Here is a 22400-nt window from a genome sequence, read left to right as displayed (position 1 = left end):
ACAACAGATTTCAGTCTACCACTCCATCTAAGAAGTAACTTGGTCTTTATAAACTGGACACTTCCTTGCAGCACACAACAACTGAATTGTCCACTCCACACTAAGAGTGTAAAGGAAGGCACAGACACAGTGGAGAGGAATCCCCAAGTCCCTTTATCTTGGGGAAAAGATGGATTATAGCACTACACATTATAAGGCCCAACACCTTTTTGCCAGGTTTTGTTCTGGCACTGCGCACATTTTGCAACCTCTCAAACTGTGTTGCTTCTCTGCTGAGCCCACAGCTGACACCTATGATTCAAGACCAAATTTTGGTCTTGAGATTGATTCTAAATTCTTAACAGAAAGCTGCGAGAGTCTCTCAAAAGCACTGATTTATGAAATTCATTGTGAGGTATCTAACACCAGAGAAGTCTCAATCGTGAGTTTATAAATGAAATATTTCTCTAATATTTCATTGTAAACAGCTGAAATAACTGAGAAGAAAACAAAGCAGCCTTTGATGTCACTAGGAAATGGTCCATGGAGTTACCAAGTATGACAGTTAACAGAGTAAATTCCAAAAGTCTAAATGTAATACTGCTGAAGGTGGTAATGAAAAAAGTTATGAGGGAAAAAAAACTTCTACTGAATTACCGAAGAGTTTTGCCTGAAGACTCCCTCTTCTATCAAAGAAAATCAAAGAGCTACATAAACTATTCACTATGGGGTAGCATTTCTTTGTGCTTCAGCTGTCAGTGCAGTGAGATCACCTGCAAGGTTAGCATATATGCAAGAAGAGAGGTAAACTTTAAAGCCCACCTGAATAATTTTAGGGAGCGTTTCTCCTCCATTTTTTGTATTCTGAACAGCAGTTAAATACTTCTTTTCAAGGAAGAAGGTAACGAGCCACTTGATAAAAATCACTCGAGCTGCCATGTAGGGGATTTTTGTGCTGTAGACACTCTCATTGTTCCGGGTTGCAGTGACATACACTGGCCTCGGCCTGATATCAGGGATGTCTGGGGGACAAAAAGGAAGAGAGAAACAAAGTGGAATCTTAGCAATTGCTTCCGAACTCTGGCTACATGTACCAAATATGTCACCCAAGAATAACAGATGCAATGAATGACTGCTTTTATTTTATAAATGCTTGTATTCTATCCTAACTTTATCACTCCTCAGGAGAACGTAACAGCACAGCTCTTTCCCAAGGTTATAGCTTGTATCACTCAAAACAAAGGAAAGCAAAAGAGAAGGGCTGCAAAAGGAAGGGCAAAAGCTGAAACAAAGAACCAGCCCTTACAACGTAAGTTAGTTTTACACTAAACCAGGGAGAAAAAACGCCTCATCCCGCAGAGCTGCAGCGATACATCAGCAGAGAACAGAGATGCTGCCAAGAGCAGGCTCTGGCTTTTTCCTCTTCAAAGGCAAAACCCACTACTTACCAAGCACAGGTTTGTAGAGGTTGGTTAGCTTTGTAAAAGATGGGAACAAGTGAGGAAGATAGTATTTTCTGAACAAAGTAAAGAGAAACTTAAACCCAGTGTCTTGGTTCTCCTTGTTTTTCCACTCCAAGCTGGCAGCCTTTGTCACGGAGTTAGAGAGAAACAAAAAGCTTTAAGTTAATATGTTATACTGACAATTGCTTCCCCCTCAACACAAAAAATCTAGCAACAACACTTCAGTAAGAAAAGAAAAAGCAGCACAGCCCCAAAACAACCTTTACAAACTGCAGTAAGAATGGAAAGTAAGAATAGAACATCCCCCCAAAGCCAGCAAGCTTAGTGGAAGCCAGTGTATTTCAGCTGTTCTGACCAGAGAAGGACAGCAACTGTCCTGTTCTGCTCTCAATAAATTTGCTTCTTATGTGTACATTTTGACAAAGTCACTTTGAGCTCTGCTTTTATCATTAGTATTTTCTTCATCAGAATAAACACAAGTAAACAAACACTGGGACCACTATGCAGTGGGATTTGTAGAGTAAGCATGTTTGTTTAGATCCCACACAGGTAACAAGAGTATAAAAAGAAGAGTGACATTTTTGTTTTTAACTAAAGTGTTGTGAGACTCTTATATGTAAAACAAAGGGTGCTGTGGAGGAAGCTGATAATTTCATACAGCCACTTTTTAAAATAAAGCACTTATTCAAGATTACAAAACCCTTTCCAAATATTATTTTGGTCTTGCCTTTTCATATTAGAAAGTGTACCTCAAAGTATTTAATTATAATTTATCTTTTTTTAATAACAAGGCTCTTTAATGTTCATTGTCTGCACAGCTTCCACTTTATTTCAAATGTTGCTTAATTTGTACTTTTAAAATACATACATTATCTTAATTTATTTCGTGTACAGATTAATCTGATCTACTTCTAATTAAAATTTTATGTACATGTTACTTGCATAATTTTAAAAACATCAGAGAAGCCATCTCTTTATCTCTTCCTCCAGTGTCCTTTACATTCCTTTTCATCTAGGTATGTGTCCAAAGAGAACAAACTGAATCTTTACCCCACATCAATTTTTTAAATGCAACCACGAGCACATTAAACAGTCAGTTATTCTGCCAGTTTGGATAACATTCATTAATTCTTATCACAAAAGTGTGACCAACTTCTTATTTTCACCAAAAATGGCACAAGGAAATACCTTTGGGATGATTTTCCACTTAAGAGTACAAAATGTGCTGCGGAAGGGTAACCCAGCTCCACAAAGATACAGTGTAATTTTCTACCACAAATACATCCTCCAAATATGAACAGTTTCAAACATCCATCCTCCTCACCTGAATTACCATATATTTTAGCAGGAGCTGGAGAAAATAGCAGGTCTGGTCTTCTGCAATTTTCTCCCCAGAGACAGCTGGCAAAAGTGGTGTTATTTCTTCTGGAAATATCTTGGCTAAAATAAAATATTTTAAGCATAGAACTCATAAAAATACTGAAATAAAAGCAATTTTCTGTAAAAGATTGATTTGAAAATACCCATTAGGGCACTACCAAGCTGTTCAAGTCCAGGAGTTGCTTGGATGTCCAAAGTCCCGGTACATCCCAGCGAGGATGACACCAGATTCCTGGCAGCTTGGAAGGGCTGACACCAGCAGAGAGCCAACAAGGAGGAAATCTCCACACTTGCTTGAGGGGCAGTAAAATGCTCCTGCTGCTGCTGCACCTGTATTAAAACCACCCCAGAGCCAAAGAGCAAACCCTGACCACTCAGAGGGACAGGAGCAGCCGGCTCTAGAGCCGCACCAGCCCAGCAGCTGGACACACGCTGCCGCCAGCTCAGAATCCCAGGGACAGCCAGCAGCACCCATTGCCCCCTCCTCCAGGAGAGGCACCCCAGGAGAAGGCTCACCATCAGGCACAGCCGGGGGGCTGACCAGGCTCTCCAGTGTGCAGGGCCCGCGTGAGGATGGCAGCGAAGGAAAGCCGGGCACCAGGCAGGCGAACATCAGGATCTGCTCCTCACCACAGTTGGTCTGGAGGGCTTGCAGCCACAGCAGGAACAAGCGGATTCCTTCACATCTGAGCTGCAAAGGGGTGCATTTGGGCAAAAAGGCAGTTACACAGGTCTGTAAGTGCAATAACACAGGTAAATGGTTCACACCAGGCAGGGCGAGAGCTTCATCCCAGCTTAAGTGCTGCAAGGTCTTGCCATCATACCAAGGGTAATCACATTATTAATATAAACCTAGCTCTAATGACAAAGAAAGCTCAAAAAACTAGATATTAAGCAACATCCATTAATACCTTCTCCAAGTAACTTCACAAAGGTCACGAGAGTAGCAAAATAACTGAAAACACATATTAAAATAATCAAGGATCACAATAATAAAACTTACACTTAAAAGGTGAATAAGAAAAAATTACAAAGCCTAACAATCTGGAAAACACTGCTACTGGGAAGCATACTTCACAGGAATTAAAGCGAACAGAAATATGAAAACATCAATGCAATACCTTGAGAGAATTTCCAGTATGCAAAAGCTTCTTCAGAATCGACCCTGGATTAAGAAAATTAAGTAGACATTATCAGACTCTTCCCACCACAATGTTTTAAAAAATATTTCATGAACATTTTAATTTATTCTGGGGCCACTGCACTGGGTTTTAAGACAACTATGGGGGGAAACCTCCAACTGAATCCAGCTACAATCACCACCACCCAAGATTAAATGTGATGTATCTTTCACAGGAGTGAGGTCCTCTGGGTTTCGTCAGAGGACCATGTCTCAAATTATTTTCATTAATAGTAAGATTGGTGAATTATACACATTCCTTAAATGGCCTCCTTCCCGCAAATTCTTGCCATTTCACAAGATTATATAGAAATTGTTGGCATATATAGGAAATTCACATTAATGCACATGAATGTTAAGCAAAAGGAAATCATAAGGCAAAAGTGTAAATGAATGCTCTGCCAAATTTTGTACATCACTTTTTGGACATAGATTAAAAATTTTGCCACTATGACCACTCAATAGAAGCATAAGGAATATAACAGCTACAGAGCAACTGAGTGGAAACAATTTTGTCTGGACTAGTGCAGCTGAACCGTTATGAAGTGGCCAGGCAGATGTCTCCTCTTGTTTTTGTCAGTGCTGAGTGGAAATGTGACAACAGCCCTTTCCTTGACCTTTAACTTCCGCTCATTGTTCTTCTGCAAAAGCAATTCCTTGTTCTGATGACAAAAATGGCAGCTGGTCAGACAGTTCTGCAAACCAACCTCAACCAAAAAGTCCTACTTGGAAAGAAGATAACCCCTCCCAGAAAATTTTAATAAGCAGCATAAAAAACCATTGGTGCCACACTGATGGCATTTGGAAGCAGAATTTGAAAAGTAGTGACGAATCCAAGGCATTTGATTCAGAGGAAATTACCAAGTTAAACCACTTGACTGGATTTCAAGGTGTTCTGGCCACCCAAGACTGCTCTCTGCCAGACTCCTCCTACTTCCTCCCTTCTTCCAGAAGCTTCTTTACTACCAGAGCGTGAGGAAAGAAAAGCCTTGGTCTGAGGAAACCACTCATGAGAATCTTGTGTCTGTCATGGCCAAGGCCATATTCTAACAGGATGCTGGGAAAATCCTCAGTTTCATGAGAATCTGGGAAAGACAGCTTGGGCCAAACTTGCACAAACACCATGTATTCATAACTCTACTCATATATCGCTCATTAAAAGAAAAACTGATCTGAAAAAACTACTAAAAAGTCTGTATTTTTTTAAAAACAATTTCTTCTTACCTATACTGCGAAAATGCCACCGATAAAAAATCCTCTCTGGTAGTAGCTGCAATATTTTCTGCAGAAAACAAAACTAGTCAAATTTTCTGTAATAAATCTGGTTTGCCGGGGATACAGAGAAATGGATACACAACATACAAACGAGATGGGAATATACACACAGTTTCTTTTTAAACTACTGGCAGCATGGACTATGGCAGTAGCGCAGCTCACATTCTGCTGCTCCGCCTCGTAAACGTCTGGCAGTACACAGGGCTTCACACAGGTTACGCACAAAAAATGTCTCCAACTTACAACTTTTCAGCCATTGAAATAAGAAATTAGGAAGACATATTAAACAGGAAACTGGTTTTGAACACTTCTGTTTGGAGATCAAATGAAATTAAACAATGTTATAAATAACTGACAGTTCCTTCCAATTATCAAACAAAATGACTGGCACGAATTTCTGCACAACAAAGCACCTCTAAGTTCTCAGTAATACCACATGCAGGATGCAAATGGATGATGGGTCACCTAAGCAACAGTGGCCCATTTGAAGGTGTTCTGCATACAGAAGCTCACAGGAAAAAACAAAGTATCACAGTCCAGAAAGCAGCCGGCACTGTGGGCTAACCCTGGGAGCTGGGTGAGAGTCACTACCACTGCCACAGCATGTGCTCAAGATATGGAGCAGGACAGACCTCCTGCTTTTGACAATAAAGAGCTTCAGAAATTATATTCAACGCTCAGAACAGTCTTTTTGAATATGGAATGTTCCTTTCTTCGTGGCAGAGGATAGTAGTCATGACAAGTTCATGGACATAGGGAGCTAGACCTTGGGTCACAGAGAGGCTGGTCCTCCTCCACACCTTCACCATAGCATGTGCTTCCCACACAGTAAAGAGTATTTCTGAAAGGTTACCAGAATAAAAATGCAAACCAGGCAGGTCCTTTCCATGTATTTTGTGCCTTGTATTTTGTTCCAGTGTAACTCCCACAGCTCCCTCCCCAGCACACCGTGGCAGCAGGACCCCAGGAGCAGAGGGTCCAGAGGCTGAACTCCCTATCCATGGGCAGCAGGAATGCTTGGGATGAAGGATCCGACTGGCTAAAAACAAGGCCATGACTTATATTGGGGCTTTACCTGTTAGTTAAACACCAGGCTTCTGCCAATCAGATTGCAGGATCCATGGACAAAGAGTGATCATTATCCATCTAAACATTAAAACACTGGCAGCCCACCACTCCTCCAGACTATTTCTGGCATTAATCATTACCTAACTTGGCACAGTGCAGAAAGGAATCCCAAGCTAGCCCAGGAGCACTTCCAACCTAACCTAGGAGCTCTGCGTGGAAGTTGGGTCTGTGCCCAGGCTCACCACAAGCCGTGTGCCTGAGGTGTGTGAGGAAAAGCTCCAAGAAACAAAACCCTATGGCAAGCCAGCAACAAAAACTGGGCTGGATTCAGGTGTCACACAACACACTGCAGGAAAGAAGCTTCATACATTGGCACATTTGTCATGTAAAACCAGACAAAACCTTGCGTATTTTGTTTTCATTGTTTTAGTCTGTTACACAGGTTCACCTAAATTTGAACACAAGGTTCCATTCCAGAAAGTGAGCTGTGACAAGGTGCAAGCTACATAGGGTGAAAAAGTGCAAAGCTCCAAAATAAAGACCCATTCAGAAAAGAATTTGGTAAGAATTTTCACATCCAAGTCTCAGTGAACTTTAGGTTGTATCCAGAGAAAAGCAGAAAAACAAATACTGTTGCACAGTTCAACAACAAGCAGGAAAATCAAGCCTAAACTCTAAACTGCACAAAACTGGTGGGGTCAGGGCAGAAAACAATTTTCTCTTTACAAAACAGAGAATCCAACATCCTTGTCAGGTGACTGAATCAAAAAAATTAAATGGTTCAAACCATCAGTAAGAGGACAGAAGTTCCTTTCTGAGAAAAGCTCCCATACCCCAAAGTCTTTTCACATAGCAAAAAATGTAGACACTTAAGTCACTTTGCTTGTGTTCTCCTTTACAGCATCTCAAAACCAGGAAAACAACATGTATTTTGAAAAAAAATGCAAGGGTCTGACTGATCACCTGCATGGTCCTGCCCCATAGCAACCAGGCATTCTAAAAAAGCAACCTTGTCCCTCTCCTGCACTGCAGACGGAACAACTCTGCAGCAGCGCAGGGCCACTTTAAATGATACAAATGCAGACCCAACACCTTCTCCTGCAATGCAAAAAGAAGTCACCCACGTGCAAAGTCTACATCACTAAATATAAATTCTGAAGGTTTACAAGCTAAGCCCCAGTTCCACCAGCACAACTTCCAGCCAGTGATTTTTGCCCTGAACACTGCAGTCCCAGACTGAGGTGGTGTTGCAGCATGACACAAGACTGCACAAGTCGTGAACTAGCTATAGTTGTTCCCTTTGCAACTTCACCTTTCCAGCAATATTTTGTACACCCTGCCCACCCCTGATGCTCTAAAGAACATGCACTGTTATTGCTATATAACAGATGAAAGTTTCTTCCCCTCCAGCCCAGGCTGTCAGCCACACTGCTGTGAATCCAAGCTGGCTATTGACATCTTGTTCCTAGTTTCACACTACACTAATAAGAAATATTTTAAGAAACCCCACAGTGCGAAATAATATTGCTTTTTCAGAAAACACATAGATCTATTTAATGCTTAGTGCTTTGCTGCATCTATATGGTAATCCATTATAACACACTTGAAATAGAAATTAGGTATTACTACTGATCAACACATCAGGGTATCTGTCAGTTCTTTTAACTGATTATCCATAGTTCTTTTTCGTTTGGACTTCCTGCATGACTAGGAATAATGTTAAGTTTAAATCTTAGTTTACACAGGATGCTGCTTTTTGAAAGCTGTGTCTCTCTCTTTTATTGACGCAAAATAAAAACCACCAAGGTTTGTATTTTGACAGACTCACTCCGACTTAACCAAAATTGCTATTTCTTTTTAAAAGCCTTTTGTTTTTGCCCCCCTGGTTGAATCCCGCCATGACTGGTAGCTCTGTGCCCATCATCACATGCTGGCCACCCTGCTGCAGGACACAGGGAACGCTGAGGCTGGGCCCAATCCTCACCTGGGAACCCAGCGGATGTTTGCCAGCCCCATGGCCACGGGGGACAATGAGCACTGCTGTTCTGCTGCTCTGGACATGTCAGTCTAGTCTTGGATCAACAACAGCCACGCCCGAGGTGCCCTCACTGAGCAAACCCACTCCTGGAGGCAGAAGTAGTGGCAGTGCCAATGGCAAGCCCGTAGTTACCCCCGGGGAATGGATTCAGAAATTCCAGGAGTCAGTGGCAGATGGATCAACTTCAAGCCAAGTCAAGACAGAAGAGCTCTCCCAGGTCTCTGTGCTCAAGTGCTGCTAGTGATTTCAGGGTGTTTAACTACCAAAACTTGCATCAATTTAGAAGTTTTCCATCTCCTGTTCACAGACTCAGACAAGCCAAGAGGCCAATGAAGTCAGTGTGCCTCCAGCAGCTCAATCTCAATGAAGGGATGCTCCATTTATTGTATTAATAAATTATTTACAGTTATTCGTTGAGGGAAAGTGTCTGCCCAAAGCACACAGGGCACTTATCACTTCCCCAGGCATAACAAGAAATAGGAAGATCTCTGAACTAAAATATGTGAAACATATAGCTAGAACTTACCACAGAATGCTGTAGGAATAGGGTTAGGGTTAGCAGCAATGTCATTGGAATTATGGCAGAATAAACTGTAAATGGTTCCAAAAGTAATTTTTATGTGTAGAAAAGTAGAGCTATAAGCACTGTTACTGCTATAAACAAAAAAGCCCCTTTGTTACTCTACTGAGCTTGAGACTCCGCATTCACATCTGCAGCAGGCTCAAGAAATCACAAACTCTGCACAAAACAAAAACTTGAAGAAGCTTTTCTACATCTGAAAAATTCTGAGCGTAAAACATTTCATCCAGTGAACTGGTTAGATCAGTGGAATGAATTTTATGACACCATCAGCACAACAGATGTGGCTGTTCTTAACTAATGAAGAGAAATTGTAGAGAATAGGAAGAAATTGATCTATGTATCTCAAAATAATCAATCTGTTTTTACTTCATTAGAGATTAAAAAACACAGTGTCAGAGGAATCAGTACCTGATGCTGCAAGAAAGAAAAAAACACTATTATTAAAAAAAAATCCCAAACTCTCATGAACAGATATATATAAAAAAACAATATATAACCAATAATACTATTATTGGTGCCAGAAAATGGATGCAAGTACAGTACACCTCCTGACAGGTCTGTGACACACAGGGCTCAGAGCTACCCTCAAATCTGAGGTTTTGAGCTGCTCCCTCAAGAGGGAACAGGCACACAAGGAACAATAGCAACCTGTTCGGCAAATGCACTGCAAACAGAGAGAGCCACGCCTCAGCAGAAAAAAACAGCATGTCACATAATTTTGGGCTTTTAGCTGAAACAGTGAAAACTAACAGCATTGCTGCCATATCACATCACAAGTATCTATCTGGGAAAAGATAAGGCCAAAGCACCTTATAGAGTTAGAGACAAGCATTTTGCAGTATTAATTGTAACAGTTACCCCTTCGCATTCCTCCCTGCTGGTTAACATTTCTTCTTTGAGTAACATGTTATTTGAAGTTGTTGCTGTGTGGCCAAACTGTGCAGCTTATGTGTAAAATTAGAACTTCCATAAATTACTACACCAAGTCAATCAGTTTCCAGAGGATTTGTGAGAAAAGCTCTCTGCCCAATACACACACTAGGTGTCACTCCACAACAGCAACACAATCCCACTAAACCTCCAGGAAAGGCAAAGGCAGTAATTCCCTCATAAATATTTTTATTGATTTTTAAGCTGTTAACCCTCAGCATGGGGACTCAGGATTTGTTAATCCTAAGTAACTACCTATTTAGCTAATTAGCAGAAAATGCAGCATCCCCCTGGCTCCTGCTGACATCACACTAAATATGGAAAGCTTAACAATCAATTAGTTCTGTTTCCTATGGCTTAGAGTATGAATGTTTCATCACTTGGCACTTCTGACTCCCTGTCCTGTGCTGATGCTCTTGGGGCTGTTCTCACCCAGGGTTAGCTATCCATGGACTGCATATTCAATCCAGCAGATCCCCACCATAAAGCGACTCACTCCAAATCCCACACAAACACTGAAAAGATCTCCTCTCCCCCAGGGTGACCAGGCTGTTGCACAGCTCTCCTCCACTGGGACCCCAAGCAGCTCCTGGTTCAGACACAACCATTGATTCTTTTCTCCTTCAGACAGCAAATTCTCCCACTGCTTTTGAGGCGTATTAACGGGTGTTTATTGGTCACCCCTTTCCAAGCCCTGGGAATGCCCACTTATTCCCTCTACCCAGATGAGCAAGCACTGGCTATTTCCTATTCAATGGCACAAACACAGAAATGTCATTACTTACTCAAGGCCCCAGCACATTGAAGAGCTTCCATTAACCTGCACAGCATTGCTCAGCTACACAGTGACACCTTCTCTGCTGGGCTGGGCACTGAGGAGCAGGAGGAGGAGGAAGAGTTTCTCCTGCTCAAACAGTCCTGGCAAACTTATGAGCTTGAGTTCTTTGCCACTGCCCTGGGCACAACCCCAGAGCAAACCCGTGCTAATGTCACAAGGAGCAGAAAGCACAACTCAGATTTCAGGGTGAAAATGCAGCCTCATAGAGGGAGAAAGGAGGAAGAAGAGGAAAAGGGAGACAGCAAAGTGAGAACCCAACATCACAAAACCCCAGGATTCCATGTCATCGTTCTCACAGCCATTTCCCCCACAATAGGCACATTAGGTTAACAGCATTACTCTTCTTCTCACTATAAATAACATTTCAATTACAAACTACTCATTAATGCAAAACCATGAAGCTACATGCTTTTGAGGGTCTGGGGGGTGTTTCAGAGGGAGTGAAAGGAGTTGAGAACAATTAACCTTTAGCTTCAATTTCTAGAGTCCCACTAAAAGTTTGAATGGCTTTTTCCTACCAAACAAAACCCAAAATATAAACAAAAATGGCATTTATATGATGCAATACTCATGTAAAAAGTTGGTAGTTGGAATAACAGAGAAAGAAATAAAGAAAAGAGGAAGAAATCAGTAGATGATGTGTGTTTAACCTTGAGAGAAATCTGGCCAATTATTTCCCTAATTAACTGCCAGACCTTTTTGACTAGAGACAAGCAGAGCTTTAGCTGAGAATTTCAGTGTGCATTATAAGCACATTTTTATGTGTCAGTCTTTCATCTGGTCCAGTGATACTTTCTCACATCCAAATACACTTAGGTAATAACTCCAGTCAAAGAGGTACCTTAGAAAATTATCTATGCCAGACTATTCTTGCTTAAATTAAAGCAATCCTAATTTGATTATGTAAAAGTTAAGTAGGTAACATTTCTTCTCCAGACACTGCCAATGCTCTGATGGTCAGTGCTGGGCAGGAGGGAAGGATATGCTTCTGGAAGCAAAAGATGTTATACTGAACAAAAAAAGTCAAATTAGCATTTCATACACTCAGATCAAACTGATGTGCAGTAGCTGACAACTCCTTTCCTTTTATTTCCCTTGAGCTGCAAGACCCAACACTGCAATCATTACAGATTCCTCCATGTGAGGGGAGCAGAACCCAGCCTCCTGCTATGACACATGCCAAATAAACACAGAGGAGGGGGAAAGTGCTGCTCTTCTGAACTGACCCTCCATGAAACACAGGAACAAGCTCTTATTTAATCAAAACAGAATAGCAGACTTTGTGAAAGCCTTAGCCTAACAGAGCTAATGCAACTACTGGTTGCAGTAGTGCTCTCAAACTCCACCAAAACCCCCTGGCTTGTTTTCAGAGCATCAGCTCCCAGATACTCAGGACAGAGGTGTTCTTGTTGGTTTTCCAAGGCATTTTGATAACATCTCTTAACTCAGGCAACTGACACCTCGTTTCACCCCTCACTGCAAAGCACCAAGTAAGCACAGAATGACAGTGAGATTTAAAATACAAATTAGTTTTAGTGTTATAGAAAACTTACTTCAAAAAGAAAGAGGATGGAGTCCAGCTCCTCCCTTTGTGATTTATTCCCTGCAAGACACAAAACAATGTTGCTTGTCAGAAACATGCAATAAAAGACAGCAAAACAAGGCTGCTGTTGTTCAGCTAAAGTCAAAGATGCCACTCAATTTAGTTCTCATCTTAAATAAAGATCCCAAGTGCAAGGTGTACCGAGGCTGCAGTGCTTCTCTCTGCTCTGGCTATGTCTCAATTGAGCAGAGGGAGCTGCAGGAGCCTGGAGCAAGGTGAAACGAACCCAGAAATGCAATCAGCTGCTGCTCTCATTTCAGAGTGATTTTCCATGCTCATCTCTCCTCCTACCATAAAATTAAAGTGATTAATACTCACACTGTACTGCAGGGAACTATTAGTGTAAATACAGATAACTGAGGATTAGATAACCATTGGACAGGCTTTAATAGAATGCCTTGGAGCACAGTTATGGAACACTGACCAACAGCTCCTGGAAAAACTCAAAAACTTACCTTTTTGTTTCAAGCTGTTTTCCAGTGTTACGAAGTTTTCATAGAATATAAAATAAATTTGAGAATAATTGCTGTCAAAAAACTGCTTCAGGTCACTTCCATCCACAATATCTGAAAAGAGGAACAGAGCAATTACACAAGAGCAGAAAGACAAGAATTTCAAGCATTCTGCAAATTTAGCATTAGAGAATGAAATGAATGCAATACAAAACTATTTTAGTGAGTTCACCAAGTATTATGTATTAAACTGTCGGTCCATCCTTGCAAAGAATTTCACTGAATTTATGAGAGTCTGCAGTGGGGCTTTGGTTCATTTGCTTTCCATTAAAAAAGAAAAAAACAAGATGGGTTGAGTCTTAGCTGTATAACCAAATGGCCTCTGTACCATCCAAACAAGCAGGTACTGCTGGAGAAAAACACCAGCAAAGATTTTCAGATGCAAATTCAGTTCTTGCATTCATCTGGCAAGCATATCAAACTAGAAAACAGCATATTCTCAATACATTTCTTAGAATAATGGAAACTCAAGCATGTAGCACTTTCCTAAGTGTTAACTAAGGTCTGAAATTTGAAATAAGTTTATTTTGTACACGGAAAAAAGTTCACTGTTTTCTAAGCCTGACACTTGCTAAACACACATTAATTTCCTCCCTTTGGTCTTTACTGCAACTGATTTGGTCAAGGAAAGTTGTGTCACTTCCCCCCAGAAGAGGGTGAAGGGCTGAAATTAATATCACGTCTCCTCATTGAAGCTTCACCTTGCAAGAAACACATTTGTTACCCAAAATAAAGCTGATTCCAGCAAGAAAGCTCAATAATATCCCACAGCTATGCAAGAAATAATAACTTTAGGCCTGGGCAACCTGATTTTTATTTAAATTAGTACCTTTCCAGCAGTAAGGCTCTGCTTGGCTGCTTGTACTATGGAAACAATTAGAGCAGGGGAAACTCTTTAACATGATATTTGTTTCCTGCAAACTACTAGTCTGAATTTGCAAGCTAAGTGTCATTATTTCTGTCCATGAATGCATCCTGTTAAACACAACTCCGGGGAAAACAAGGCTTTCATTTACAGGGATTTCATATGAGGGAATGAGGTCATTAAAATCTAAACAAAAAGGAAACTTTCCCTCTAAATTGCAAAGGGAAGAGAAAGGAACTGCCTCACCAAGAAAGCAAATACTCAATTTTTTAAAATGTGGCATCTCCGTGGTGACTCACGGGTGAGTGTGATTTGAGCTGCATCCCTACAGCCACAGCCCTTTCTCAGAGAAGTGTTTAACTTACAGCAGGGTACAGCTCATTCCTGCTTCTTACATGGAAAAAAACATTGGAGAAAGTTTCCTGCACCATTTATCACTTGAGATAACAAAATAAAAACCTGACTTTGGGGAAATGCACTGACTGAAGGAGTAGTTAGAAGCACGTGAGGAAACAAGGCAGCAAGCTTGGGGCTGAACTACAGGAATTTGGGGCTGAACTACAGGAATTTTATTTTTATATTTACTCCCAGACAGTTCCCAGGTTACTACAGCTGCATGCAGGCACCCAGCACTCACCCCTCGGGAGAGCACCAGCAGGCATCCCAAACCTGAGTCATTTCCCCCATTCCCATACAGGACAAGCTCACAAGTCTAGCTAACACCTGACAGTAGCTGCTACAGCAACATACAGGAAAGAGTGAGACACTCATGAGGGTCACACCCTATTTCTTCTCTATAAATAGGAAATGTTGGCTCACTGGATAACTGTCAGCCACATTGACTCACCTTACTATTCAATTTAAAAATTAGGGTAATACTCGGGTACCACTTAGTAAGAGCCTGAGTCCATAGACACACTCTCATTGCTCTTAATCATACTAAAACAAAAAAACCCAGAGGGGATACTAAGCCTGTCCTTAGCACATGGACGTGCCTTTTATTTTCCTGTTTAACTGCCAGATTTTATCACAGTCACCTGTTAGAAATCATCCCTTAATTTCATGAACTTCCAGAGTCACTTTATGCTATTTTCTTAAAGCTCTCTTTATGCTCAAGTACTTGAAAAATTAGATGAAGAGAATTTTGCAGACACACCCTGGTTAATGATAAACTTTTATGACCAGCCTCACCCCAGAAATAATGTACAATTCTTTCTTATCTTCAAAAAAAGTATGTCAGCATGAAACAGCCCATTACCAGAACACCCCTGCAACTGGAACAACTTCCAAAATAATGTTAACACCTCAAATGTCACACAGGCTCTATGGAACAATCTCAACCCTGAATCCAGTAGGAAGTCTGCACACATCCCCTATCTGTACATGAAAGTTTCTACCCAGCCAGTATTGGTCCTGCAGCTGTACAGAACCATGAGGCCAAGCAGTGCCAGAACCGAAACCCCACTAGTCCCCTTTGTTATCCCACCTCTGATCAAGGCAGCCCCATGGAAAGCATGGGCTTTCCTAACAGGTATGTTTTAAAGGCAACAGTTAAGGATTGCACTTGGCAACCTTACAGATTTCACATTTAGTCTTAACTCTGTGTCTCCCACAGCAGTTTCCCACTGCTCAACAGAGAAAAGACTGAAAGCACTGGACAAAGCAGCATCCTACATCTGTTAGCAGCAGCACTTCTGTACCCAAGAAGAAAACACTACTGAAAGAAAAGTTTCAATATAAAAAGGATATTTTTACCCAAGAAGATCCAGAGGAAAAAATTCTTAAGGCATAGCAATCCATTTTTGTCCCGCAAAAGTCCCACAGAAACCACTCTGGGAAAGAGCAGAGGCTTAATTTATGGCCAGGCACTGGGGAAGAGCCCAATCTGTACATCTCCACCACTATTGTCAGGCCGCTACTTTTTAAGTCTATATTAAAAAAAAAAAGGCCACGTTACTGGCACTTCCACAAACTGTATTTAGAACATTACTAACTTTACAGAAGTTCTGTCCATGATTCCATCTCCATAGCAACAAAGAAATAAGGAAAATGTTCTGGATATTTCTCAAACACGCCTGAACACTCACTTTTAAGTCCTGTTGTTGGTCTGGGTAGCATTTTGTCCTGCCATGTGGACAGAGCACTGCCCAGAGCTGGAACTCAGATCCTAAAGGCCATTGGAAGCTTGAGAGATGTCATAGCCAACACCAACTTAAGTGGAATTTTTTCTTTCACTTTGGGCACTGGACAAACTTACATAGGTGCCACTAATGGACATGAAGCAATCCAAAGTTCACATGAGCCCTTATTTATGGAAACAAACATTCCTTTTGCTCATCCCTTCCCTATGATCATCCTCCCTCTGATCTGCATCCTCCTGCACCAGTGGGATCAACAGAAGAGTAACTGACATTTTGTTTACAATTAAATTCCTGTGATTTAAAATAACAAAGGAAGAGGAGTTGGCATCTCCCAAGGAAACAGGAGAGCAGGAACAGCTATTTGGAGAACGTGTGGCACTGTGGGCTGAGGGAAGCAGTTGGAGTAACAGACACACACATTCCTACTCATGGCCAGGGCAAGGAGAGATGCATCTGGGGAGAAGGAAAAAAAGGAAATCCAACTACTTTTGAGCCTTTATACCAAAAGCTTTACACGCTGGAGTTTTCTTTTTCCAACTCCCACGTATGGAGTTTTTTTCAGTGCTGAACAGTACCACCGAAGACACCTGGCGAGGGCATATATCAAGAGAGCATCTTTCAGAAGCCACTCCCGTGCTACCTCTCATGTTTACACTGGTGCTGCCAAGAGCAGACACGTCGGGAACATACCCAGAGCCGCTCGGAGAGTGCCTGCACTGACCCGCCAGGCAGCTGGACACATCACAGCCCCTGCCAGTCCTCCGGCTCTGCAAGAACCTTCACCTGAAACACCTTTAAGAAGTCGCCAACGCAACAGCGTGACACCAGGCCAGGTGTACCCAACACTCTGTCCCCCAAGCGGCTGCTCCCAGTCAACTCTTTAAGTGTGGCAGATGACAAGTGCGGCACATCGGCGATGATCGCTCGCACTTGCAACAAACCGGCATCACCTGGAAACCAGCAGGGGCCCGTAAAGCACTGACCGGGCACAGCCTCTTCCCGTCAGCTCCTGCTGTATTTAACAGCGAACAGAGGCCACCTAAAGCCTCCCGGAACCGCAGCTCACAGCTGAAATTCATCAGCGGCTTTCCACGATGATAAGGGTGGAGGCCGCCACCCGCAAGGCGCCCCTAGACACGTCCAGCCTTGCCCCAAACGTGGAGTCACCACAAAACGCCAGACTGTGACTTCTTTCAGAGTTTAAACATCCAACAAAGAGCCCCGCGTTGATGTTATTGACAAGCGCAGAGTTTCTGCGAGCGCCTCTCCGAAGCTGACCCGGGCTGCGCATTTCCCCGGGGTTTGGCAGGCAGGCCAACGCGAGCCCCGGGACACGGCACACGCGAGTTTCCCCGGGCACCCCAAACTTTCTGCTGCGGCGCCCCACGGAGGACGCGCACCGGGGCTGCCTCTGCGGCGGCGAGAGGCCGGGTAGCCGCTCGGGAGCCCGGCTCTGCGTCGGGAGGCTCTCTGCCCACAGCACGAAGAACTGCTACCCCGGGATCGCTGGTCTCTCCGCGGACACTGCACCCGGCCGCGGCTCTGCCCGGGCACCCCACGAGCGGCTCAGGGCCCTGGAACCGGGCGCCCCCGCGCCCACGCCCCACTCACCCAGCAGCGCGCGGAGGTGCTTCAGGCGGGTCAGCACGTCCCGCTTGGGGTCCAGCGCCTTCTGCGTGGATTTCCTGACGTCGGCGTGACTCTTCCTAGAGAACATGCCGGCGACGAGGCGCAGCACCGGGCGAGCTCAGCACGCCGCCGCTCCCGCCCCCGTTCTGCGCGGGGCGCGCCGGGAGCTGCCGTCCGCCCCGCTCCTGACGTCACCGCGGCGCGGCGTGACGTCACGGCGGCGGCTGCCGGGAGCCCCCGGGCCGGGACGGCTCCGGCCGGGCCCCGCGGGCCTTGCGTGGCTCCGGCATCCCCCGCCATGCGCAGCGGGGAGTCCCGGGGAGCTCCGGGCTGGCTAGCTGGAATGGAAGCGCCGTAGCGAGCTGGCTCTTAGGTAGGCCGTTGATTTGCAATGGAATCACTGAACCACAGGTTTGGGTGGGAAGGACCTTAAAGCCCTTCCAGTGTCACCCCTGCCATGGGCAGGGGCAACTTCCACTATGCCAGGGCGCTCCAACCCCCGTTCAGCCTGGCCTTGGGCACTTCCAGGGATCCAGGGGCAGCCACAGCTTCTCTGGGCATCCTGTGCCACGGCCTCCCCACCCTCACAGGGAAGAAATTCTCCCCAATATTCAGTGCATATCTCCATTGGAAAGCATTCAGGTTTTGAATAGTCACTTGCACTGTAAGTATATAAAAGTATATAAATAATCGGTGCTGTCTTTACACACAAGGAAGGGAAAAGAACATGCTCATAGTTACACAACAAAAGCACAATCCATCCCAGAAGCAGTAGCTAGCAGGGTTTCAGTTAAAGGCCCTCAGATGCTCCCAGTAAAATTCCTGGGTAAAAAAAGTAAATCCTAGTAAGTTTCAAAGCAGGCTGTGGTCCTAAAAAAGAACACAAGGAGTTTCAGGGAAATGGCTTGCTTTTATGCGTCTTAGTTTTTAACAAAATGTCTTAAAAATAATCTAAAACATCACATAGAAATTGTTTTTCAGCCGTGAATCGGTGTATAAAATAAAATGTCACCAGAATTACTATTGTTAGAAGCAGAAAACGCAGCACTGCCGCATCTCACTTCCTCTGAGCCCTCTCAACCATCTTTTCTGCTGCAGAGGCCTGAGGTCACCAGAGCAACATGTCAACAAGCCTTAAACACATCCCACTGGGGACAGGGCAGTCCCAGCTCCTCCAGCCCTGGGATGGCCCCATGCATGCAGGAGCAGGGAAGGGCTCTACATGGAAGTTGCAGTGGACAAATAAATACATAAATAAAGAAGCCGGTTGGAGGAGGCAGTGCTCCTGCACACCCTGTTTTTGAGCATGGCACAGCTCTCCCTCTCTGCAGACAGCTGGATTCTTGAAGGGGCAGACCAAGGGCTGGCTATGCCACCAAATCCTGTGGTAAGAAGTGAGAAATCACTTGTTGGAGTCAGGAAGATGGGTAGTGATGACGCACAGCATTGAAAATGAAAAAAACTGATTAATCCTTTTTGTTACACAGAAAGGCTGAATGCTTGGAGTCAGTCACAGAAAATTTGCTGCTGTCACATCATCTCTTGCCTTGGAGCCCGGCTCAGGCTTACAGTAATTCGTGTTGCACATCACAGGTAATTCCTGTTACACACCCCATCATGGGTAATTCCTGTTGCATACCCTTCCCATCACACCTTGACACACCATCTCTTTCTGAAGCAGTTTTCATTCTCCAGCAATTGTCTCAAATTTTGGGTCATGCGGTATGATTTCAGCATCAACAGCTTCCTGAGGAGAGTGAACTGGGCTGTTCTGGCTCTCCCCTTCCATTGGAACAAATCAATTTCTGCAGTTGGCTGAGGAAGCACACGGCTAAAGTCTTGGCTTATTCTTGTTTATTTTTATTCCTTCCCTTTTAATTGATTGACAAAACTAGCAGCTTCCAGTTTGTCTCTTCTAGCAGTTTCTGATGGTTCCACGTTTTTGTCATGTTCTGCTTTGTTAAAAAGGAGCCATTGCAGATTCAGGAATTGTGGTGATACAGCTGTTCTGATGTCTGATAACTTGTGTGATAAGCAGGGCATCGCTATGGTGCTTAGCACCAAACTGCATAACTTTAGGCACTCAGTGGTTTGAGGTGTGCCAGAAATTCTGCCTGTGAAAAGCTCCAGGGAACAGAGATGCCATGCCTGGAATCACAGTGCTCTAGGACAGTCCTTGCTCTCCCTTTGAGTTCAAACATCGTCAAATACAACTTTTCAAATTATTCACTTAGTAGCTGGCATAGGACAGCACAAGCCAGAGAATGCCAGTAAACCTACAGCAGTGACTTCAACCTGTGCAGGAGAACCTCTTGTGAAGTCCTGTGACTTGTGTTTTCCACCAATATAGCATTTTCAATTTCCCAGAAAGTCAGATGATGCATTTCCAAAAGCCAGTGCTTAAGGTAGAATAATTTCCTGAAAGAGATTTGGTCATTCTGCTTTCAGGATCTGAGGTGAAATCTATATAAAGCAGTCACTTCAGGCAACAGAGCAGTAATCACTTGTGGCAGAACTGAATTGTTAAGGGCCCCAGCACTATGTGGTGTCCTGAAGGAGGTGACAATACCAGCACTGGCACGGCAGCGTTGAGCAGGGGTCCAGTATTCCTTGGGAAAATCTCTCCTCATGCAGGACCCTGCCTGCCTGGCTGGGCCCACGGGGGGAAGACCAGCATCCAGTCAGTCTGAGGGAAAGTTCTGGAGTGTCGCAGCTCAGCCAAGACTCACTCACCAAAGGGAAGGGCTGACCTTGCAAAGGCTGTCCCTGCAGTGCCCACCCCACCAGGCTGCTGGCACTGCCCTCTGGGCTGCTGCTACGGGAGTTTCTATTTCAGGCATTGCTTTAAGCAGTACAGGTGAGGGGCAGCACATTCCCAGTCCAAAATAGAATGGCTTAAATTATTAATATGCACTTGCACCACGGGCCAGCATGCTCTCCCTGAATTGTATGCCTCATGCCCTTCCTTCCTCTCCCCATCCTGAAAGCAGCCTGGTGCTGTGGAGTTTGTGGAAATGTAACACCAGCTGCCACCTGAATTTTGCTGGACCTGATGAACAGGTAAGGTTTCTTTCCCCGTGGAGCCTGAAATTTTAATGGCAGAGATTAAATTACAGAACTTCTCTGCTTGCTTATGCCAATATAACACTTTATACTGAGCCTAGGAAAAAAGACAGGGGAAAAGTAAACACAGGAGACTTGCCTCCTGAGCAACCTACAGGTGAGGTAATGGTTTCTTTAGCGTGGAATGCCAGTACTGACTTACTGTCCTTCAAACCAAATGCTTCAAATCGTGTTTCGAAAGTTGGTTTTGTGTCCCCTTGCATATCCTTGGTCCAACACATCCATTAAGGCGCCCGAGCTGCTTATCCCTGCATTGGAATCTGTTGCAGAATTTCTGAGAGACAGAGGTCATGATTTATGTTTGGAATGAGGTTTGAGCTACCCAATAAGCGGCCTTGATGGGACCTCGAAGCCTTTGATGCAGTGAGAATTCAGTTGTGGCACAGACAGAAATTATGTTAAGGTAACTACAAAGTAACGAGCTATCCGAGCATGAATTAGAGTAGAGCTGCGGTGTGAAAAGTCTGACCACCTTAAGGAAAAGGTAAATAATGTTAATGTGCCAATCAGAGTGTCTTTGTTTTTGTAAACTGTGTAGAAGCTTATATAAACTACCATCTTATCTCGAATAAGGGGAGAACGTTTGATTAACCACATTGGTTCAGATCTGCGTTTGTCTTGTCCAGCTTCCTGTTTTCCTGAGATTTCCCTGGCTTTTGGAATCATCTCCCTGAATGCTTCCTGGCTTAGGTACAGGGGCTTGGCAGAGCTTTGGTGCTGTGCCAGCATGCTGCATAAGGAAATGAGACACTGCCCTCTCTGCCCTGCTATGACTAAGTGTGTGGAAAAGACTTTTTCTGTGGGCTCTGGGTTTGAGGAATTATTTTCCTAGCAGTGTTCCTGTAGGGTATTCAGCCATGGACCCCTGCTCCTGCAAAGCTCTGCTTCAGGCTCAAACCACACAGTAAGTGCTGAATTTCTGCTAAATGCCTGATTTCCTCTAAGTCTGGATCCTGCAATTTGCTTTCCGTTGATCAATTTCTGCAAAGCTTTGGAGTTAGCAAAAGATCCTCATCCATTTAACCCTCACTGTGGGTCTACTCCAGCCCTTCTCATTAGGCACCCAAAGGAGTTCTCAATGTCGATTGGCTTGTGGAGTTTTATTTAGGAAAAACCTGGTGGAAAATTTCCACCCATTGCAGCATATGAGGAAGTCAGATGTCATTCTTATAGTAAAAATGAGAGACAGGAGAAATCCACTGTCAAAAAACCCTGTCAGGTTTCCTTCTGCCAGAATCTCCAACTGTGTAGAGGGGAAAAGGGAAGGATTTATGTCTCTTGATGGAAAAAAATTCCAAAATAGAAAGAACAGGGTTTGCATGTCCCCTGATACCTTCCTAAAGGAAACAGTATGGAGGATGTCAAAATTACATGGAGTAAAAATATTAAGCCACTAAGGAGAGCTCAGAGTGCCTTTGCCAAAGGTTGAACTGCTCAAAGAAGTTTGTGGTACATTGTGCAAGCCCATAACCTACTGCTGCAACCGAGATCTTTCCATGAGGAAATGTTTCAGCTCAACTTGAGACTGGGCTAAGAGATGGCTTATGTGGTAAAAACAGGAAAATCATCCCTGTGCTTCCCTACTCCTTGTGGGAAAGAACAGAGATAAAGTGCTCCTTGTCTCAACTGCATTAAATCCGAGATAAGTGTTGTTTACTTCACTCCTTTCCAAGAGGAAAGGTCACTTGTGATCTCAGTGGAGCTGCAGCAGCAATTTCCTCCTGGCAGCGATCCTCTGGCCTGGTAAGGCAGAGCCCTGTTCCCCTCCTTTGGGGATGCTGTTAACCCTGTCC

General features: G+C 43.9%; 2 protein-coding genes across 14 annotated transcripts in view; one reads left to right on the top strand and one right to left on the bottom strand.

The window, feature by feature from the left end:
• RALGAPA2 (Ral GTPase activating protein catalytic subunit alpha 2) overlaps positions 1 to 17633 on the bottom strand; it is a 94487-nt gene extending 76854 nt beyond the window's left edge. For all 3 annotated transcript variants that reach the window (XM_021543322.3, XM_077782009.1, XM_077782010.1), the window contains exons 1-9: positions 17467 to 17633; positions 12793 to 12903; positions 12288 to 12337; positions 5227 to 5284; positions 3944 to 3987; positions 3339 to 3513; positions 2767 to 2882; positions 1428 to 1566; positions 802 to 1001 (exon numbers count right to left, since the gene is read on the bottom strand). In XM_021543322.3, the coding sequence (XP_021398997.2) occupies positions 802 to 1001; positions 1428 to 1566; positions 2767 to 2882; positions 3339 to 3513; positions 3944 to 3987; positions 5227 to 5284; positions 12288 to 12337; positions 12793 to 12903; positions 17467 to 17572 (999 nt within the window). In that variant the 5' untranslated portion in view covers positions 17573 to 17633. The remainder of the gene's footprint in view (positions 1 to 801; positions 1002 to 1427; positions 1567 to 2766; positions 2883 to 3338; positions 3514 to 3943; positions 3988 to 5226; positions 5285 to 12287; positions 12338 to 12792; positions 12904 to 17466) is intronic.
• A 59-nt stretch (positions 17634 to 17692) lies between these two features.
• LOC110477512 (uncharacterized) overlaps positions 17693 to 22400 on the top strand; it is a 71735-nt gene continuing 67027 nt past the window's right edge. For all 11 annotated transcript variants that reach the window (XR_013339678.1, XR_013339677.1, XR_013339674.1 and 8 more), the window contains exons 1-2: positions 17693 to 17857; positions 18972 to 19077. The gene's annotated coding sequence lies outside the window, so the exon portion shown is untranslated. The remainder of the gene's footprint in view (positions 17858 to 18971; positions 19078 to 22400) is intronic.

The sequence above is a fragment of the Lonchura striata genome, chromosome 3 (genome assembly GCF_046129695.1).
Source record: "Lonchura striata isolate bLonStr1 chromosome 3, bLonStr1.mat, whole genome shotgun sequence".
Classification (NCBI taxonomy): domain Eukaryota; kingdom Metazoa; phylum Chordata; class Aves; order Passeriformes; family Estrildidae; genus Lonchura; species Lonchura striata.
Note: the sequence above shows the minus strand (reverse complement) of the source record. Positions and strands in the feature narration are given on the sequence as shown.